At 39.8% G+C, this 18,585-nt stretch overlaps 1 protein-coding gene across 4 annotated transcripts in view; it reads left to right on the top strand.

Annotated features, from left to right (window-relative positions):
- The window catches only part of epha7 (eph receptor A7), a 157,977-nt gene extending 139,639 nt beyond the window's left edge, over positions 1-18,338 (top strand). For 2 of the 4 annotated variants that reach the window (XM_038299285.1, XM_038299288.1), the window contains exons 9-14: positions 2,417-2,472; positions 6,000-6,113; positions 6,557-6,742; positions 11,978-12,039; positions 12,260-12,469; positions 18,153-18,338. In XM_038299285.1, the coding sequence (XP_038155213.1) occupies positions 2,417-2,472; positions 6,000-6,113; positions 6,557-6,742; positions 11,978-12,039; positions 12,260-12,469; positions 18,153-18,323 (799 nt within the window). In that variant the 3' untranslated portion in view covers positions 18,324-18,338. Of the gene's footprint in view, positions 1-2,416; positions 2,473-5,987; positions 6,114-6,556; positions 6,743-11,977; positions 12,040-12,259; positions 12,470-18,152 lie in introns of all 4 variants that reach the window. The other 2 variants (XM_038299284.1, XM_038299286.1) reach the window with 1 other exon arrangement.
- Positions 18,339-18,585: the final 247 nt, after the last annotated feature.

The following is an 18,585-nucleotide window of genomic DNA, read 5'->3' as shown; positions in this document are numbered from 1 at the left end:
CTCTAATTATCTGATTTTAAGAGTAAAAATACTCATTTCATTGGCAAACTACCTTATTTACCTGCTAACATTAAGGGTAAATACACTTCATTGCAGACATTTTACTTACTTATAGACCGTTTTTCCAGTGTAGGTAGGATTTAAGTTGGTTTTTGATGTTGGTACATCCTGATACATCAATCAGATTTGAGACATTCCAACAGCCAAGTCTATCAACATATTCTCATTATCAGTGCGTATGAAATCGTACGAAAAGTTATGCACACTATTTCGTACGTTTTTGGACGTTTTTCCTCAACAAAACACATCAGTGCGCATGCGCTGGCAGACAGAAAAAAAAAGCAGATCCGCGAACGGACGTAAAAATGGGAAAAACAGTGCAATCATCACTTCTTCATGTCTCTAACTACGTTGCTTGCTGTTTTATATCCTAGGGTTAGGGTCAGGGCTAAATGTAATTTATATTCTATATTCATGAATGGTGCGTCAGATGCGCATACGACGAAAAAAACGTCCAAAACGTACGAAATTACGGTGCATAACTTTTCGTACAATTTCACACGCACTCATAATGAGAATAGGTTGAGTCTATGGTTGATATTTTTTAATATATTTTATTTATACTGCTTATATGTTTTTAATGCATAAACAAATCAAGCTTAATTTTAGGACAATGTCTGTTTATGTAAGTTCACATGGGCTTCACTGCAAAAACCATCTACAAATAAGTACAAAATTTCTTAAAATAAGTGCATTTACCCTTAATTTTAGTAGGTAAATAAGACGATTTGCCAATGGAATGAGTATTTCTACTCCTAAAATAAGACAATTAGATAATATTCACTTGAAATAAGACAAAGCAATTGTTTTTTTCTTATTTTAAATGTAAATTGTCTTGTTCCATTGGCAAGGTGTCTCACTTATCTCTTCAATTCAAGACAAAATTCACTCAATTTTAGCAAAAATAACTCATACAAATTTCCATTTTTTGCTGTGTTCAAAGACTTAGATTTAGACTGTAAGTCTTTGAAGCGAGTGTGAACTCATGTGAATCTGTGTCATTCTGTAAGGTTACCCACTTCCTGAAGTGTCAACCAGGCCAAATGTAACCTCAGCCTTGTTTTCAGCTTAATGGCAGTGTTTTTATTGTCAAACACCACATTGCAAAAAGTTGAAATCTAAATAAGTGCATTTTTTCTTTTATTGAGGAAGCAAGGGAGACATTTTGCCAATGGAACAAGACAATTTACACTTAAAATAAGAAAAAACATTGTTATTGTCTTATTTGAGGTGCATATTATCTAATTATCTTACTTTAAGAGTAAAAACACTGATTCCATTGGCAAACCATCTTATTCACCTGCTCAAATTAAGGATAAAAATTACTCGTACAAATGTTTTTATCCTGAGACCGAAACAGGGTCCCAATATTTGTACGCATAAACCCAAATTTCCATCACACTATAACACTTTATCATATTTCTTGATAGTTCTTCCAGTGTGCTCCCCAACCTGACTCGGTGTAAAAACCATCTAGAAATAAGTCAACATTTCTTCAATTAAGTGTATTAATCCTTAAATTGAGTCGGTAAATGAGTATTTTTATTCTTACAATAAGATAATTAGGTAAAATGCACTAAATTGCAAAACAATTAAATGTAAATAAGTCATTTTTTTCTTAAAATGAGTTTTTTTCCTTGAAATGAGGAGAAAAGTGCCAATGGAACAAGACAATTTTACATTTGAAATATGAAAAAACAATTGTCTTATTTTAAGTACATGTTATCTAATTATCTTATTTTAAGAGTAAAAATACTCATTCCATTTGCAAACTATCTAATTTACCTACTCAGATTAAGTGTAAATATGCTTAATTTAAGACATTTTTACTTATTTCTAGATAGTTTTTCTAGTGTTGAAATAGCACAATACAAATGTCTTTTCTTATTTTTTTCTCATGTAAATTGTCTTGTTCCAAATGTATTTACTTCAAGAAAAAAAAATGAAAACAAGATTTCGATTTTTTCCAGCGTTGCACCAGACGGTAGAAACATCAGTGAAGTCTTTCAGGGGGTCATGGTTTCTTTGGCCTGGATGCTTCATATATTTTTTTATTTTGATGCAATAAAACATGAGCTTGGGTGCGGACTTTCAGTACCTTTCAGAAAGCAATAGAGGATCTGCTAAAGCGTCGTTTCCAGTCCATGTGCTGTGTGATATGTGACATTATTAACAAGCTGAGCTCCTTTGCCTGAGCCAGGCTGTTGGCTTTGCTGCTCCTACAGCTCAGCTGGGTGTCTTAACAGATTTGTCTTACAAAGCATTAGTTGAGGAATTAAAATTCTTGCAATTTAGGATATTAATTTCTCCCTGTTGATTCTGCCATTCTCTTTTTCTCCCCCCCTCCCTTACGCAGGCACTGCGGGTACAGCAAAGCCGATCAGGAGGGGGATGAGGAGCTCTACTTTCAGTGTGAGTGCTTCTGTTCGTCTGCCCAAAATACACAAATGTATGTTTGGTTTGCATAGACACATGCTGCTCCAGACTAAGCAGGAAGAATGCATTAAAACTCATTAGCACCCCCCAGCATGGCTATTATCCCAGCTCGTTTCATTTGAGGCACAGCCAGGATCTATCAGGCTAGCTTCTGCTGCTGATTGGCTCGACTCGGTGCCGGAGATTAAGAAGTCGGAACGCCGCAAACCCAAGTGTGTGTCACCCGCCGGTGAGGGAGTGAAAGGTTGGCCTGGATGTGAAGGAAGGTTCTTCAAAAATATAAGTCTGCCGGTTTTTAGAGAGTCTCAGAGTTTTGTGGTCTGCGCATAGTTTTCTAACTGATGCGCCACCCCTAATGATGCCCCCGGAGATGCAGTTGCAGACAGCTTCTCCAAGTGGAGCCATAATGATCCGCGCTGTTGGCTAACTGCTGATTTAGAAACAGAGGGTCAGGGGTGTCACTAAGCGTAAAGCCCATGCTGCTGAAGCCCAGGCTGGCCGCTGTTAAGTATCTGACAAATGTGGCTCAGTATCTTCAAAGTCCCACCTGCTTCCAAAAAAAAAAAAAGAGGTGAGAAAACAGAAACAAAGCTTGCGTGGATGGCGTTTAACGGAAGCATCTGGCGAGCGGTTCTGGGTGACGAGTGGCTGTCAGGGCGACAGAAGCCAGATCCAACGCCTAGACCCAATTTGTCTGCCATGTACGAGTGAGGAAGTTGTGATAAGACGTGTACTATCAGATCCACTGACATCTTGGATGGACGGAGCAATTATGGGAGCAAGTGGAGGGAAATCTCAGCTGCCAGCGTCCTCTCCCTGGAGCACAATGGATTTGTTGTGTTTACACTAGTCAGTTTCCACCGTTCAACTTCCACGTCTCTCTGACTGCTCTTTTGGAGATTTCTCAGCTCACTTTACTTTATTATAGAAGTGCTTTAATGTTAAACTCATTGGCTTTCAGGTGGCTATGCTGAATTTAAAGCACATCAGCCCCAATGCAGTTTATAACACATGAAATTGTAATTCTCTTGTTTTCTTTGCAGCATGACTTTATTGTGAAACCTTTTTTTTAGCCTAATTCATAAGAAACAAAATTTCAAATATGATTTCTTGTCACTTCTGGAGCGTGTAATCTTTATTTTTTTTTATTTTAACATAGAGAACAAGAAAGAAGGTCTGATTTTTCTAGCTTAATAACAACCAATAAGGTTTGCAATGGAAAATGTCTCTGGGATATTGAAGCAGGAAGTCCTTCATACTCAGGATTCTTCTTCTTCTAACATAAAGGATCCTGACAGGAAGCCTCCATACCTGCTTTAACATATTCATTGGTGTTTTAGAATAATACCTTTTCTCACATAGAAGTCATTGGGTCATATGTGACTTTGTGAAGAATCACCCATCTATTTTACTGCCTCTCTTAATCCTACTTAAGATTGGGGGGGGGGTCTAGCCAAGGCTAACCTTGAAGTCTGTATTTAAAAGGAAGGACGCATCATTAGTTCATTCGTACTGCTGCTCTGTCCTAACTTCTTCATTTGTATTTAAAAATGTGTCTAAAAATGTGTCACATTTAAAAATGTGAAACTAACTATAACTATTCAGTTAGTTTTCCTCTGCAGCTGCTAGCTGAACATTTAGAGGTTGTTAAAAACTTTGGCTAAACTGTGCAGCTTAACAGATCATCATGTGGAGTTTTTATTTTTTTTAATAATTGAATACTGAGCATCTGTAACATAACTTGGGGCAGCCTTTCCTGGAATCAGATGCATGGGGCAGGGATGCTCTTTTTGCCTCCTTCATCTGTTCCTTTTTTTGTTTTTACTTTGATGTTCCAGATTTAGTAGAAAAATCTTTATATTCAACTAAATATATGCTACAAAAATATAAATGCATTGAATATAAAGTAGAGTTTTATAGATATATCATGAACTGATGATGCAACCTTCTCAGAGGACAAGCGCACTGCTCTAACAACTAAGCTCAGCAGCAGATCCTGACAATTGTGCACTGAAATCTGATTGAGATTATCATCAAAAAATGTGCTGCTAAAGTTAAATATCTTTGTGAAAAAGTCATGTAAAAAGACTCATTCTAAGCTTTTTATATGTACACCAGTTTGGAACAACCAGTTAGTGTCTTAAGGGGAAATAACCTTTTTCAAACAACGTCAGGTTGGGTTTTTTGTGTGGCTCTGTTATCTGAAATGGTCATTTAAAATCTACAATTTCTCTTAACTTAGATTATCTTCAGGGGCGGATTTACCATTAGGCAATACTAGGCAGTTACCCTGGGCGCCAAGTTCCTGGGGGCTCCATGAAACTCCTACATGTATAGTTTATTCCTTATTTGTGCACAATAATTATGTTTTTGATAAAAATCCTTTTCACCCCCCTTCAGTGTCCACCATATTGGATCAGTCCATTTGCTGCACATGTTCAGAAAGGTCCAAACAGACAGCAAACTATTTAAAAACAAGCGATGCAAAGAGCAGTGTTGCTAACTTAGCGCTTTAGTCGCTATATTTAGCCACTTTTCAGACCCCTCTACACTGAAAAAAATCAAAATCTAGATAAGTCATTTTTTCTTAAAATAAGTGCATTTCTTCTTAAATTGAGGAGATTAAAGAGAGATTTTTCCAATGGAACAAGACAATTTAGATTTAAAATAAGAAAACACAATTGCATTGTCTTATTCCAAGTGCATATTATCTAATTATCTTATTTTAAGGGTAAAAATACTAATTCCATTGGCAAATTATCAAATTTAGCTATTCAAATCAAGGGTAAATACACTTAATTTAAGTGATTTGTACTTATTTCTAGATCATTTTTGCAGTGTAGCACTTTGATTTCTGAAAAAGCGCCAAATCTAGAGACTTTATTCTGCTACTGGAGAATTTGGAGACAAAATTGGAAAGAAGAGAGGGACAAAACCTAGAACAAATAATGTTCTATTAACAAGTATAATGGATCTTTTTTATGGCCCCCCTGGCTGTCTTTGCCTAGGACCCCAAATTTCCTAAATCCGCCCCTGATTATCTTTGTCTAATAAATTTGGGTTGATGATCTGAAACTTTTAAGAGTGAAAAAAAAGACCAGAAAACTGCAGCTCTGTGAAACATTAAAGAGAAGCAAAGTAAACAGAGGAAATTACATTTCAGAACTTATTTTAAGTCTTAGAATATGAGAGATTGTAATAAATGGCCCTCCCCGCTCACTCAATCCTCTGAATGTTAAAGTATTTGAATGTTGCAGAGGTTGAACAGCAACCGGCTGCCTGATAAGAAGCCAAAGCCACAGGTTAGCTCAATCTTTGCCTCCCACTTAGTGCAGAGGTTTCAGGAGCGTAACGTCCGTTTGACACCAGCAGCTGATGGTTCAGCTGCTCCCTCTGAATCCCCGGCCTCCGTAATCGTTTGCCTGTCAAGTGCCTGCCGCTGCGCAGTGTGCATATTTAATCATAACAGTAATCCTCTTACCTTTCTACAGTTAAATTTCCAGGCACCAAAACCTACATTGACCCCGAAACCTACGAGGACCCAAACAGGGCTGTCCATCAATTTGCCAAGGAGTTGGATGCCTCCTGCATAAAAATCGAGCGTGTTATTGGAGCAGGTGAGCCCATCCTCAGCTCCTCCTGTTTAGCTTCTCTCATACATCATGCTGACAGGCAAATATTTACACCTTGAATAGGGGACACAGCTTCATGCATCTTATATTGATAGAGCAATTGCAAGGAGGGGAAAAAAGTTCATTGCAATTAATGTGTGGTCTGCATCTGGCAGAGGGAGTCACGGAGATAACCGCAGGTGAAAAATTGCTGCCACATGGGTTTTAGCGAGGCGGTCAATGACAGTATCTATGCATCTCTAGCATGTCTTATTATAGGTCTTGGTTACACTCCCCCGGGTGGAACAAGGTGTCGTGCAGCAATTTGTATTCCAGCACTACACAGCTGCTTTATCTCAAAATACACTAATAAATTTGTCATTGTGAAGCGAATGAGGTTTTTCTCTCCTTTTTAAACCTACACTCGTGACTGATTTCAACCCTCGCAGGAGAGTTCGGGGAGGTGTGCAGCGGTCGACTGAAGCTGCCTGGGAAGCGGGACGTGTCGGTCGCCATAAAGACGCTGAAAGTGGGCTACACCGAGAAGCAGAGGCGGGATTTCCTGTGCGAGGCCAGCATCATGGGACAGTTTGATCATCCCAACGTGGTCCACCTGGAGGGGGTGGTGACCAGAGGTGGGAATCGCTGCTTTAGCCTTCATGTGAACACAGAACAAAATGTAGGAAGGACATTTTGGTGGATTTAAAGTCATAGGGAAATCATATATTAATGTCAAATCATTCTGGCTTAAACATGTCTATAAATATACTCTTTATCAGACATAGATACTGTCCCAAAATTTAGAAAATTTATATTTAACATAAATCCTGTCTTAAAATCTGTTTTTTCTTCGTTATCTTCTGCAGGCCAGTTAGTGCTACGTCAGCCTGAACACCTAAATTCAGCCAATCATATATCAACGGTCATCTGTCAATCACATTTTTTTCGGTCATAGCATCTTGATTCATATATAGCAGCTAATATACGCAATGATTCAAATAAGAAATAAGAATAATTTATTTTCCCATTAAGTTCACTGAAAAAAAATATCTACATAAGTATTTTTTTCTTAAAATAAGTGCAAGTGGCTGGGTGTACCGCGGAGCCTGAGCAGCATTGCCCTATACGGAAAGAACAACATGCTGAAGCTCCCCTTCAGCAGCCTGAATGAGGAATTCAAGGTGAGCCGAACTAGGGAGGTGCTGCAATACAGAGAGTCATGTGACCCAAAAGTCTCTCAGGCTGGTATCGAGGTCCGGACGGGGAGGAAGTGGAGGGCGGCAGAGGCTGTGGAAGTGGCGGAGTCACGGCTGCGGCACAGGACTCTGGTGGGGACAGTGGCTCGGGGAAGAGCAGGCCTTGGTAGCAGCACAACACCTTGCTGCGGGAAGGCAAAGGAGAAGAGGAGGAGGACGCTGCTCCAGGAAGAAGTGCGGGCAGCAGTGGAAGAAGAGCGGTCCGGCAGGGTGCTAGGAATGCGGCAGCAGGGAGCCTGGACGCGATGGAAGCAAGCAGCAGAGCGCAAAGTCACGTGGACTGAGCTGTGGAAAGCCGAGCCCCAGCGCATAAAATTCCTGATCCAGGCTGTATATGACGTATTGCCAAGCCCGTCTAACCTGTTCTGTTGGGGGAAGGTGGAGTCACCAGCATGTGCCCTGTGCCAGAAGAGAGGGACCCTGGAGCACATCTTGAGCTGCTGTCCGAGGAGCCTGAGTGAGGGGCGCTATCGCTGGCGTCATGACCAGGTCTTGAAGGCCATAGCGAACTCCATCTGCAGTGGAATAGCCCACTGCAAGCGCCTCCGCCCAGCAAATCTCCTCCATCAGAGCTGCAGAAGGACCACCAGTTGTTGCCAGGGTCTCTTCCTCCGGCCTGCTCACAATGGCACAGGACTGGGAGCTGATGGCAGACTTGGGGAAACACCTGAAGTTCCCACAAAATGTGGCCACAACATCACTAAGGCCAGACGTGGTGCTGACCTCAGCAACATCGAAGCAGGTAGTGCTTCTGGAGCTCACGGTCCCTTGGGAAGACCGCATCGAGGAGGCCAACGAGAGAAAGAGGGCTAAGTACAGCGATCTGGTGGAGCAGTGTCGGCTCAATGGGTGGCGAGCAAGGTGCGAGCCCATTGAGGTGGGATGCAGAGGGTTTGCTGGCCAGTCCCTCTGCAGGGTGTACAGCATGCTGGGCATCACAGGGGCCAGCAAGCGAAGGGCCATCAAGGAGGCCACAGAGGCAGCAGAGGTTGCCTCGCGGTGGTTGTGGATCAGGAGAGGAGATCCGTGGGTAGGGTAGCGCTACCTGGACACAAGCTGGGGTCTGATCAACCCTGGCTGGGTCGCCTGGAGGAGAGTGTATGATGTCTGAAAGACCCGAAACACTCTATGATACCAGGTAACATCACTGATGATGTGTCCAGGTTGCATCACTAGTTGATGTATGTACAAAGCATTTATTCTTGGATTGAGGAGGAAAACGAGACATTTTGCTAATGGAACAATACGTAAACATTTCTTAAATTAAGTGTGTTTACCCTTAATTAGAGCTGGTAAATGAGATATTTGCCAATTGAATGAGAATGTTTAGCCTTAGAATAAAATAATTAGATAAAATGCACTTGAAAAAGACAATAGATTTTTTTTCTTTTTTTTTTTTAAATGTAAGTTGTCTTATTCCATTGGAAAAGAGTCTGACTTACCTCCCAGAATTTAAGACAAAATGTATTTATTTTAAGAAAAAAAGGACTTTTTTAGATTTCAATTTTTGCAGTGTGTTTATATATGATGTTGCTTTATTGCAGATACATACCACTTTTTTTTCCTAATTTTTTCTCAGTTAATTTTATGTCTTATTGCTCATTAAGCAAAAAGGTTAATATATGTATAAACACGCTGCAAAAATCTAAATAAGTAATTTTTTCTTAAAATAAATGCATTTAGTCTTGAATTAAGGAGGAAAGTGAGACATTTTACCAATGGAACAAGATAATTTACATAAAAAATAAGAAAACACAACTGCATTGTCTTATTTTAAGTGAATATTATCTAATTATCTTATTTTAAGAGTAAAAATACTAATTCCATAGGCAAACTATCTAAATTAAGTACTCAGATTAAGGGTAAATACTTTTTTACTTATTTCTAGATCGTTTTTCTAGTGTGCTAGCACTAAGATGCTAACTGGTTAGCAAGATGCTTCCAACAAACCGGCCACTATCAAACTTGCTTATGAACCTTCCGCCACAACAATCCCGCCCCCTTGATAAACAACCAATCACATTCACTTTATTCACTCGTGTAAAGTCGTGCACCGCTGGGAAATGCAACGTCAGAACAGGGACTTCCCTATAAATTTATGTGAATATCAGGCTGTAAATGCATGTAAACAAGAAGTAGACAGAAAACAAACAGAGAAGAGAAGCTGATTAAAGATTCCATTAAAACCCAAACTGGATCACCAGCTGATGAAAAAGCCACAGCCTTAAAATGTCAAAATCTGCACATTAATATGGCTTTTCTGCCTGTAGAGGAGTCTTAGTGTGGTGCCCCCCTGATAGTAGAGGGAAGCAGACTTCCTGTGTACACGGCAGGATTGTAAAGATGCAGCAGCAGGATGCAGAAATATTTAACATTTCCTAAAGATCTTGGAGGAAAACGGGACAAAAAGCAAATTCTTTTGACCTCAAAAAATGTTGTTTGTGTTGGACTGTTTGTGAAGACACAAATTAAGGCCTTTACTGGTGCAGCCTGGCAACCGCTAACCATGAGAGATGTATGAGAGAGCGCTTCAAAAAAAGCTGCTCTTCAAAGGCCAGAATCTTGTTTATTTGGGGCTTGTGTATGGGAGCACCGAATATGGGAGATTAAAGGGTGGAAGATGTTTTATTTACTCACTGAGAGAAAAATCCCTGGTCCTGATGCCCTCAAATGTGACGAGGAGATCTCACCACGGATTTCAGCATTTTTTCAGCACCAAAGGAGCTTCAGGTTAAACGGCATGGGCCTCCAGCCTCCATCTGGCAATGAGGGGGACGCCCCTCCTAACAGAGGGTCCTCGTCTTTCTACAGAAGCCTGTTCTATCTGATAAAGGAGGAACGGAGCGCTTTGGGATCTTCCTGCATATTTTAAAGATCTAAACCGAGTGGAAATACAGAAGATGGGAAAGAAGGTTCCCACAACTAAACATCCAGATCCCTAATAAAGTCATCATCGCTCAGCTTCAGGAAACCTCTCCATATTAAGATTTAACTCTTTATAGGGCGCTCAGTGAAACACTACAAATAAGTAATCAACATTTGAAGCCAACACTGCAAAAATGATCTAGAAATAAGTAAAAATTAGTTCAATTAAGTTTATTTACCCTTAATATATGTAGGTAAATAAGATGATCTGCTAATGGAATGAGTATTTTTACTCTTAAAATGAGATAATTGGATAACATGCACTTGCACAGTAATAATTTTGTTCCATTGGCAAAGTGTCTCCATTACCTCCTAATTTCAAGAAAAATGTACTTATTTTAAGAAAAAAATCACTTATTTAATTTAAAAGTTTTGCAGTGAATAGTGTTATTGGAATCCAGGACAAGACATTATTACCTTTGTAATATTAAAAAAATATAGATATTATGATGGCAAAAATGAATGTCAATTTAATAACAAGAAACATCACTTGCCCGAATATATTAGGAAAAATAACAAAAGTGCTTCTAATAAATTCTTGAAAAACACACTGAGAGGGAAAGAGACAAAGTTTATTTGATCCAACATAACTTTAGAGGCATTCATGCTGATACTGGCACTTACATTATTTAGTTTATAAACCTAAAAAGAGTTGTTAACTCTGCTTATTAACATTTTAACTTTTCAATGAGCTTTTTACCATTTTTCTTGACTGAACCTTTTTTTCCAACTTCTTTTACAGCAGTTAATCTATCATTCTAGGGCTCATCTAAATGGTCAAATGCCAAAATAAGATGAACAGCCATGTAGCAGGATCTTTGCTGAATGGCTGGATATAGATCTAGTGCTTCTAGACCTCACTCAGGAAGGGGTGGACTCCTTCTGTAAAGGGTATTCAAGGGATCAAAGACGCTAACCTGCCCTATAAAGGGTTAAAGAATCATGAATCAAGATGAACAGAAGGCCTTCTAAACATTGAGTCCTTTTTTAACACCCACAGTTTTGCTTATTTGGTGCTTTTTATTTTAAAGCTCCTATATCCTGGTTAATTTAGCCTTCTAAAGTCAACTGTAGGCATTTATATGATGAAATAGTGCCTTTAAGAGTTAAATATGACCTGTTATGTTACAATCTAGAAGAAAGACACCTAGAGCCGCGGCAGCATCTTATTGAGCCTTTTGCATTAAACATTAGCCAAAGAATCCACTCGGTCACCTTTCAGTAGAAATGCTGGAGGTCTGAGTCACATCACCATCACAGGAGGGGGAGGAGGATTCATGAGGATTACTCTGACATGCATAAACCAGCTAAATACCATTTTACACAGGATTCATATGAAGGAATAGCATTATAACACAGTTAAAAGCTCATAAAAGGTAGTTTTTTCATGATATAAGAAAAAAAAAAGTTGTAGTTTTTTTTATTGAAGTGCTGAGTCATATATTTTGATCAGGAGTGTACATCTGGTTAAATAAGCTGCTCTCTTTTAAACATTTTCTCATTTAGAGACTAATAAAAGGAACAGATGGGAACCTCTAATTAAAAGCAAATGAAACATAACTATAAATAACTTGGAATCAGTTCTGGTTCAGCCATTGTTTTGTGAGGTATTAAGAAAGCCAAATTCAAATTAGATATCCATTAATCATCTGCTCTTTGTTTTGTGCTTTTTTCCATCTTTCCTTTCAGGAAAACCGGTGATGATTGTCATCGAGTACATGGAGAACGGCTCATTAGATGCTTTCCTCAGGGTTAGTATCACCTCCCAAGTTGCTGCAGCATCTTTTCCAACTTTTCTCTACACTTCTCCTGGTGTCCCAGTGAGCAGGGAGTCTGCAGCGGGGAGTCTGTGTGCTCTGCATTAATATCATAAATCTTCTAACTAAAGCTGGTGCAGCCTTGCAACCTAAATACCCCCCCTCCCCCACTGGTCAGTGAAGATGGCTGACCTGTCTGTGTTTTTCCATGCAGAAACACGACGGTCAGTTCACAGTCATCCAGTTGGTGGGGATGCTGCGGGGCATTGCAGCAGGAATGAGATATCTGGCTGATATGGGCTACGTCCACCGAGACCTGGCTGCGCGGAACATCCTCGTCAACAGCAATCTCGTATGTAAAGTCTCAGACTTCGGCCTGTCAAGGGTGATAGAGGACGATCCCGAGGCTGTCTACACAACAACTGTGAGTCAATTAAATAGCTTGTTCTCTCCTACCAAGAGCCTTGTCTGAATTCTCTAATCAAGTTGCTGCCGGTGCATGAAAATGGAGCAGAATAAGATGAGCGTGTCCAGGTAGTCTCAGGCAGTAAAGCCAACTTTCATTTAGGAGCTCTACCAACAGGCTTTGCTTCTACGTTTCATTCGTTTAGTTTAGCAGTCAGGAAATGTTTAATTAGGATGCTGTTTTTTAAATGTTGGTAATTCAATGAGCATAAATGTCGAGACATGAAAACATGAAAGGCAAATGGAAGACACTTTTCAACCTCTGCTAACCAACTCCCTGAACCGTTCCTTAAAAAAGTCTCCCAAAGGGTTTTCATTTGTTTCATTTCATATTTACTTTCTGTCATAAAACTCTAAATTATTTGCACCTTACAGAAGTATTCATACACTTTGAACTTTAAAGGAAAATTCCGTTTTTTAACACTTTTAGCCCCTTTTCTGTAGTGTCCAGGATGAAATCGAATGATCGACACCAAAATTTTGACAATTGGTCCTGTCTCTGCTATTTGGCTCATGCAGAATCCCCCCTTCAGAATGGCTTCCATAGTGCATGTCCGATAATGTCCTTAAAACAACCTTAAACGTTCTTTTTTTAAAATATGCTACTCACCGGGTCGTCAGCGCTGTTCAATGACGTTCCAAAAAAAGTTTCGTAAAGAAAAAACGTTCCTGTAGTGTTTTATTTAGCATTTTGTAAATCCCATTGAGTTCTGTTGGAATAGTCAATATCCCTCCGCCACCGGAAACGGAAATGGGGCCTGTTTACGCAGTTGTAGTCTTTTCGCAAGGCCCAAGTGTTTCTGCTTCACTCTGTGTACTCCAACGTCGAGGTGCTAACGTCTCTGTTAAACACTTAAAAAAACTCTGAAAATGGAATACGAAAGGTGGATTCTTGAGGAGGACATATTGGACTTTGAGTTTGACGGTAGAGGATACCGTCGCCAACTAGTGGTCTGGAGTGTGCAACGCTTCAGATTCGAACGGGAAGCGGAAGTTTATAAGCGGCTGTGATGTATTGGAAAAAATAGTTCTGGGATTTACAAAATGCTAAATAAAACAAGACAGGAACGGTTTTTTCTTCACAAAACTTTTTTTGGAACGTCATTGAACAGCGCTGACGACCCGGTGAGTAGCATATTTTAAAAAAAGAACGTTTAAGGTTGTTTTAAGGACATTATCTGACATGCACTATGGAAGCCATTCTGAAGCAGCCAGGGGGGGATTCTGCATGAGCCAAAAAGCAGAGACAGGACCAATTGTCAAAATTTTGGTGTCGATCATTCGATTTCATCCTGGACACTACAGAAAAGGGGCTAAAAGTGTTAAAAACCGGAATTTTCCTTTAAAGAATCTAGTGCATCCAACAATGAAGCAAATCAATCACGATTAATTCATTGTTGAAATTATTGTTAATTCATTTAGTATTTAATAAAACATCAAGAAAGGCATTCAAATTCTAAAACATTTAATTTTACTAAGAGTAAAATGTAACTTATCTCTATCCAAAACCCCTTCAGGGGCATCAGGATTCAACTTAAATACGTTGTCACAAGTGAAAAGCAATGAAATTTAATATAATTCAATTCAGTTTATTTATATAGTGCTAATTCAAAACACGTCATCTTAAAACTCACCGAGCTGACCAGATCATCCAGTCAGATTGATTCAAAGTTTTCTATCTAAGGAAAACCAGTTGATTGCATCGACTCATTGACTCTTCAGCAATCCCTCACACTAAGCATGCTTGTAGCGACAGTGGAGAGGAAAAACTCCCTTTAAACAGGAAGAAACCTCCAGCAGAACCAGGCTCAGTGTGAGCGGCCATCTGCTGAGGCCCACTGGGGTTCAAGGAGACAAAAGCAGACATAGAAAAAGAAGCATAGATACAAAAAGCAACTGTAAAAGGCGGCCCCGTCCAGGAAACACACAGCCAGGCAGACGAGCTCCGAGCCAGCTCCCATGTCAGAGGATGAAGAGAGCACATCCAGTTAGTCACAGTCAGAGAAACAGGACTACATTGAAAAACAGGCCAATCTCAAACATCTATAAACAAAGGTGTTGATGGCAGCAGCACAGCTAAGATTTCTTTCTTGGATGGAGTCACAGCCAAACAGGAACAGACCAGATGAAGCTACTATGAGAAAATTTCTTTTTGTTTTACACTTGTGTAAACAAAATTACCAATAAAATCTGTCTAAAAAGTCTACAGTCTAAAAAGCAGAGAGAGTTGAAGGTTCGAGATTGAACTAGGATTCTGCAGAGGGGGAGAATAGAGACAGTATGAAGCTTTGAAGAAGAAAATGGGGTCCTTATGTCTTCCAGCAGTCTAGGCCTATAGCAGCATAACTATAGAGATAGCTTTGGGGAGCAGTTGGCTGCCATTGTGCGACGCCAGGGGAGCACTGTGGGGTTAAGGGTCTTGCTCAGGGACCCAGAGTGGGTGGGAGTGGGGCTTTAACTCAGAACCTCTGGGATTCAAGCACAATACCCTAGCCACTGGGCCACCGATCCCATCAGCATTTTACCTTCATCTGCTTCTAATCCATGGAAATCTTTCACTGTTTGCTGTCTGGTTATTTATCAATTCAAAGAAAAAAACAACAACAAATGAATTAATTAGTAAACAAATGGTCACCTGCAGCCCTGTTCCAAACCGTGTAAAGACCGAGAAACAAAGCAGAAGGGTCGGGGGGAATGTGGGGAGGAGGATCCCTGAAGCGTGACGCTGACATCACCACATGTTACAGTAGGCTTTGCGTCTAGGGAGGAACATGCAGGGATTTGCATGTAGGTCACCTTCTTCCACCTGCTTTGCTGCCTCCTACATGCGTTCTGGGATGTAGAGGAGCAGTAAGGCGGTTCCTTGTGTTCATTTTCACTCCCTGGTTTGTCAGTCAGCTGGATGGCCCAGTCTGGGCTACACTCTCTCCTTTTTGCACTGATGACTGGCTGAACGGAGCTCTGTGAGGTGATCAATATTCTCTAAACTCAGCCTGCTTTCAACCTCTGCATGAACGCCTCCCACTCTGTTAGCTTGTTTTCTCTGATGTTCAAACCGCTGGTTTGAATCACACGCTGGTGGACTTTATTTTGGCAAAGAAAATAAAATGCAATTAAAAGATTTTTCTTGTATTTAAGGAAAATATAAAAAAAAGCTCAAGTGGTGTGAATACTTTCTCAATAAACTTTATTCCTTTAGCGCACTCTGGCAATAAATTGCTAAAAATAAGCTTTAGACCTTTTTATTCTCATATTGTGTGAAGTCGTTGATCTTCTCCTGATGCTTTGAATGAAGAGCTCAGATGCTGCAGATCAGTTTCACAGACTAATGTTTGTTTATGTTGACGTCAAAACGGAAGCTTAATTATTACATTATGGATTTATTTGAGAAGTTTGAACATTTCTTCACAAAGTTAGTCAAATAAATTGTTTTAACTCATTACATTTTCACCAAAGGAAGAAAAGTTCTACTTTTTTCTCTGAATTCACTATGTTGTATAAAAAAAAAAAGAGGGGGAAAAACCGCACACCATGCTGGAAAACAAGCGCCTCCATGATCCGAGTCCAGTTAAAGTTTCTCCTAAATATACTGAAAGAGAAACCAGTAAGATGTCCAATTTAGTGTTGATTTGAAAGGCACCGATGCTCAGTGTGTGTTGTTGCAGACTGAGACGATCTAAAGTGTTTCTCAGTGACTCACCTTTCTGTTGTGGATTTATGTGTTTTTATACAACAAAGGAATTCAACAATATTCATCATTTTCTCTGTTTTCTTTGTTTAGCTTCTTTTGGTCTCATATTTGTCATGAACAAAGTTCCCTTTCATTATTTAAGCCCCGGCTTTATTTTTTTAAGCAAAGCGACTAAAATCCATCATTTCCTAATTAGAGGATGAGAATAATAATTAGAATAAATGACAGTTTTGGAGATGAGATGGAGCATTCAATTGTTGTGTAATAAATGATCTTTTTCTGGAGGAAGACTAAAATCTTCACAGAAAATCAGCTTTAATTGGGACCTTTAATACAAACATCTAGCATATCAAAGAGCTCATTGTTTGGCATTGCTTCTTTTCTGTAGCAACTCACATTTCTTTAGCAGATAATAATTTACTTTAATTCAATTCAGTTTATCTCTATAGAACCAATTCACAACACGTCATCTCAAGGCACTTTCCAGTTCACCAGATCATCCAGTCAGATTGATTCAAAGGTTTCTATCAAAGGAAAACCAGCTGATTGCATCGACTCATTGACTCTTCAGCAATCCCTCACACTAAGCATGCTTGTAGCGACAGTGGAGAGGAAAAACTCCCTTTTAACAGGAAGAAACCTCCAGCAGAACCAGGCTCAGGGGTCCCTATGTCCTCCAGCAGTCTAAGCCTATAGCAGCATAACTATAGAGAAAGATCAGGATAACCTGAGCCGCTCTAACTATAAGCTTTATCAACTTTTATAAAAAAAAAAAAAAACATTTATACGTTGCTCTGCAATATATATATATATTTGTAACGTATTTATGTTCTCATTTTTATTGTTAAAGGAAAATTCCGGTTTTTAACACTTTTAGCCCCTTTTCTGTAGTGTCCAGGATGAAATCGAATGATCGACACCAAAATTTTGACAATTGGTCCTGTCTCGGCTATTTGGCTCATTTAGAATCCACCCCTGGCTGCTTCAGAATGGCTTCCATAGTGCATGTCCGATAATGTCCTTAAAACAACCTTAAACGTTCTTTTTTTAAAATCTGCTACTCACCGGGTCGTCAGCGCTGTTCAATGACGTTCCAAAAAAAGTTTCGTGAAGAAAAACCGTTCCTGTCTTGTTTTATTTAGCATTTTGTAAATCCCAGAACTATTTTTTCCGATACATCACAACCGCTTATAAACTTCCGCTTCCCGTTCGAATCTGAAGCGTTGCACACTCCAGACCACTAGTTGGCGACAATGTCTCTATACTTTGGGAATGTAGGACCACTGTGTAGGAGAAGAATCCACCTTTCGTATTCCATTTTCAGAGTTTTTTAAAGTGTTTAACAGAGACGTTAGCACCTCGACGTCGGAGTACACAGAGTGAAGCATAAACACTTGGGCCTTGCGAAAAGACTACAACTGCGTAAACAGGCCCCATTTCCGTTTCCGGTGGCGGAGGGATATTGACTATTCCAACAGAACTCAATGGGATTTACAAAATGCTAAATAAAACACTACAGGAACGTTTTTTCTTTACGAAACTTTTTTTGGACCGTCATTGAACAGCGCTGACGACCCGGTGAGTAGCATATTTTAAAAAAAGAACGTTTAAGGTTGTTTTAAGGACATTATCGGACATGCACTATGGAAGCCATTCTGAAGGGGGGATTCTGCATGAGCCAAATAGCAGAGACAGGACCAATTGTCAAAATTTTGGAGTCGATCATTCGATTTCATCCTGGACACTACAGAAAATGGGCTAAAAGTGTTAAAAACCGGAATTTTCCTTTAATAGAATTTATGTTTGTACTGAGGACTGAGGGTAGATTCATTGGTTTGTGTGTTTTGTCTCTGGATCTGTTGAAAAGTCTCTAACTGATGTTTTAGGGGAAAATGCAGGATGTCATGAATTGATTTGTCCCTCAGCCACTGACCTGTGTTTTACCCAACAGGGTGGGAAGATTCCTGTCCGATGGACGGCACCAGAGGCCATCCAGTACCGTAAATTCACCTCCGCCAGTGATGTGTGGAGTTATGGCATCGTCATGTGGGAGGTCATGTCCTACGGGGAGCGGCCCTACTGGGACATGTCCAATCAAGACGTGAGTAACTACAGACAGTAAACAGCGGGCCATGAACTGTCTGACATTCTGTTAACAGATCACCACGTAAAAACCAGGGCGCAAAAAAAAACTCTCAAACAGCTACTAGATTTGTATTTAAAGCTCAGCTTTCATTTTTTTCTGAAGGAAAATTATTAAAAATGTTTAAAGAGCAGAAGTGAGAGTTAATTTTATTAGCCTTAAACATTTGAAATAGAAATTGGGCCTTTCCCCTTCGTATTATTACATAAAACAGATCTTCTAATCACAGATGGAGCGTCAG

The sequence above is a fragment of the Cyprinodon tularosa genome, unplaced genomic scaffold, assembly GCF_016077235.1.
Source record: "Cyprinodon tularosa strain WSP-4 unplaced genomic scaffold, ASM1607723v1 ctg423, whole genome shotgun sequence".
NCBI classification, from domain to species: domain Eukaryota; kingdom Metazoa; phylum Chordata; class Actinopteri; order Cyprinodontiformes; family Cyprinodontidae; genus Cyprinodon; species Cyprinodon tularosa.
This window is presented reverse-complemented; position numbering and strand designations above follow the sequence as displayed.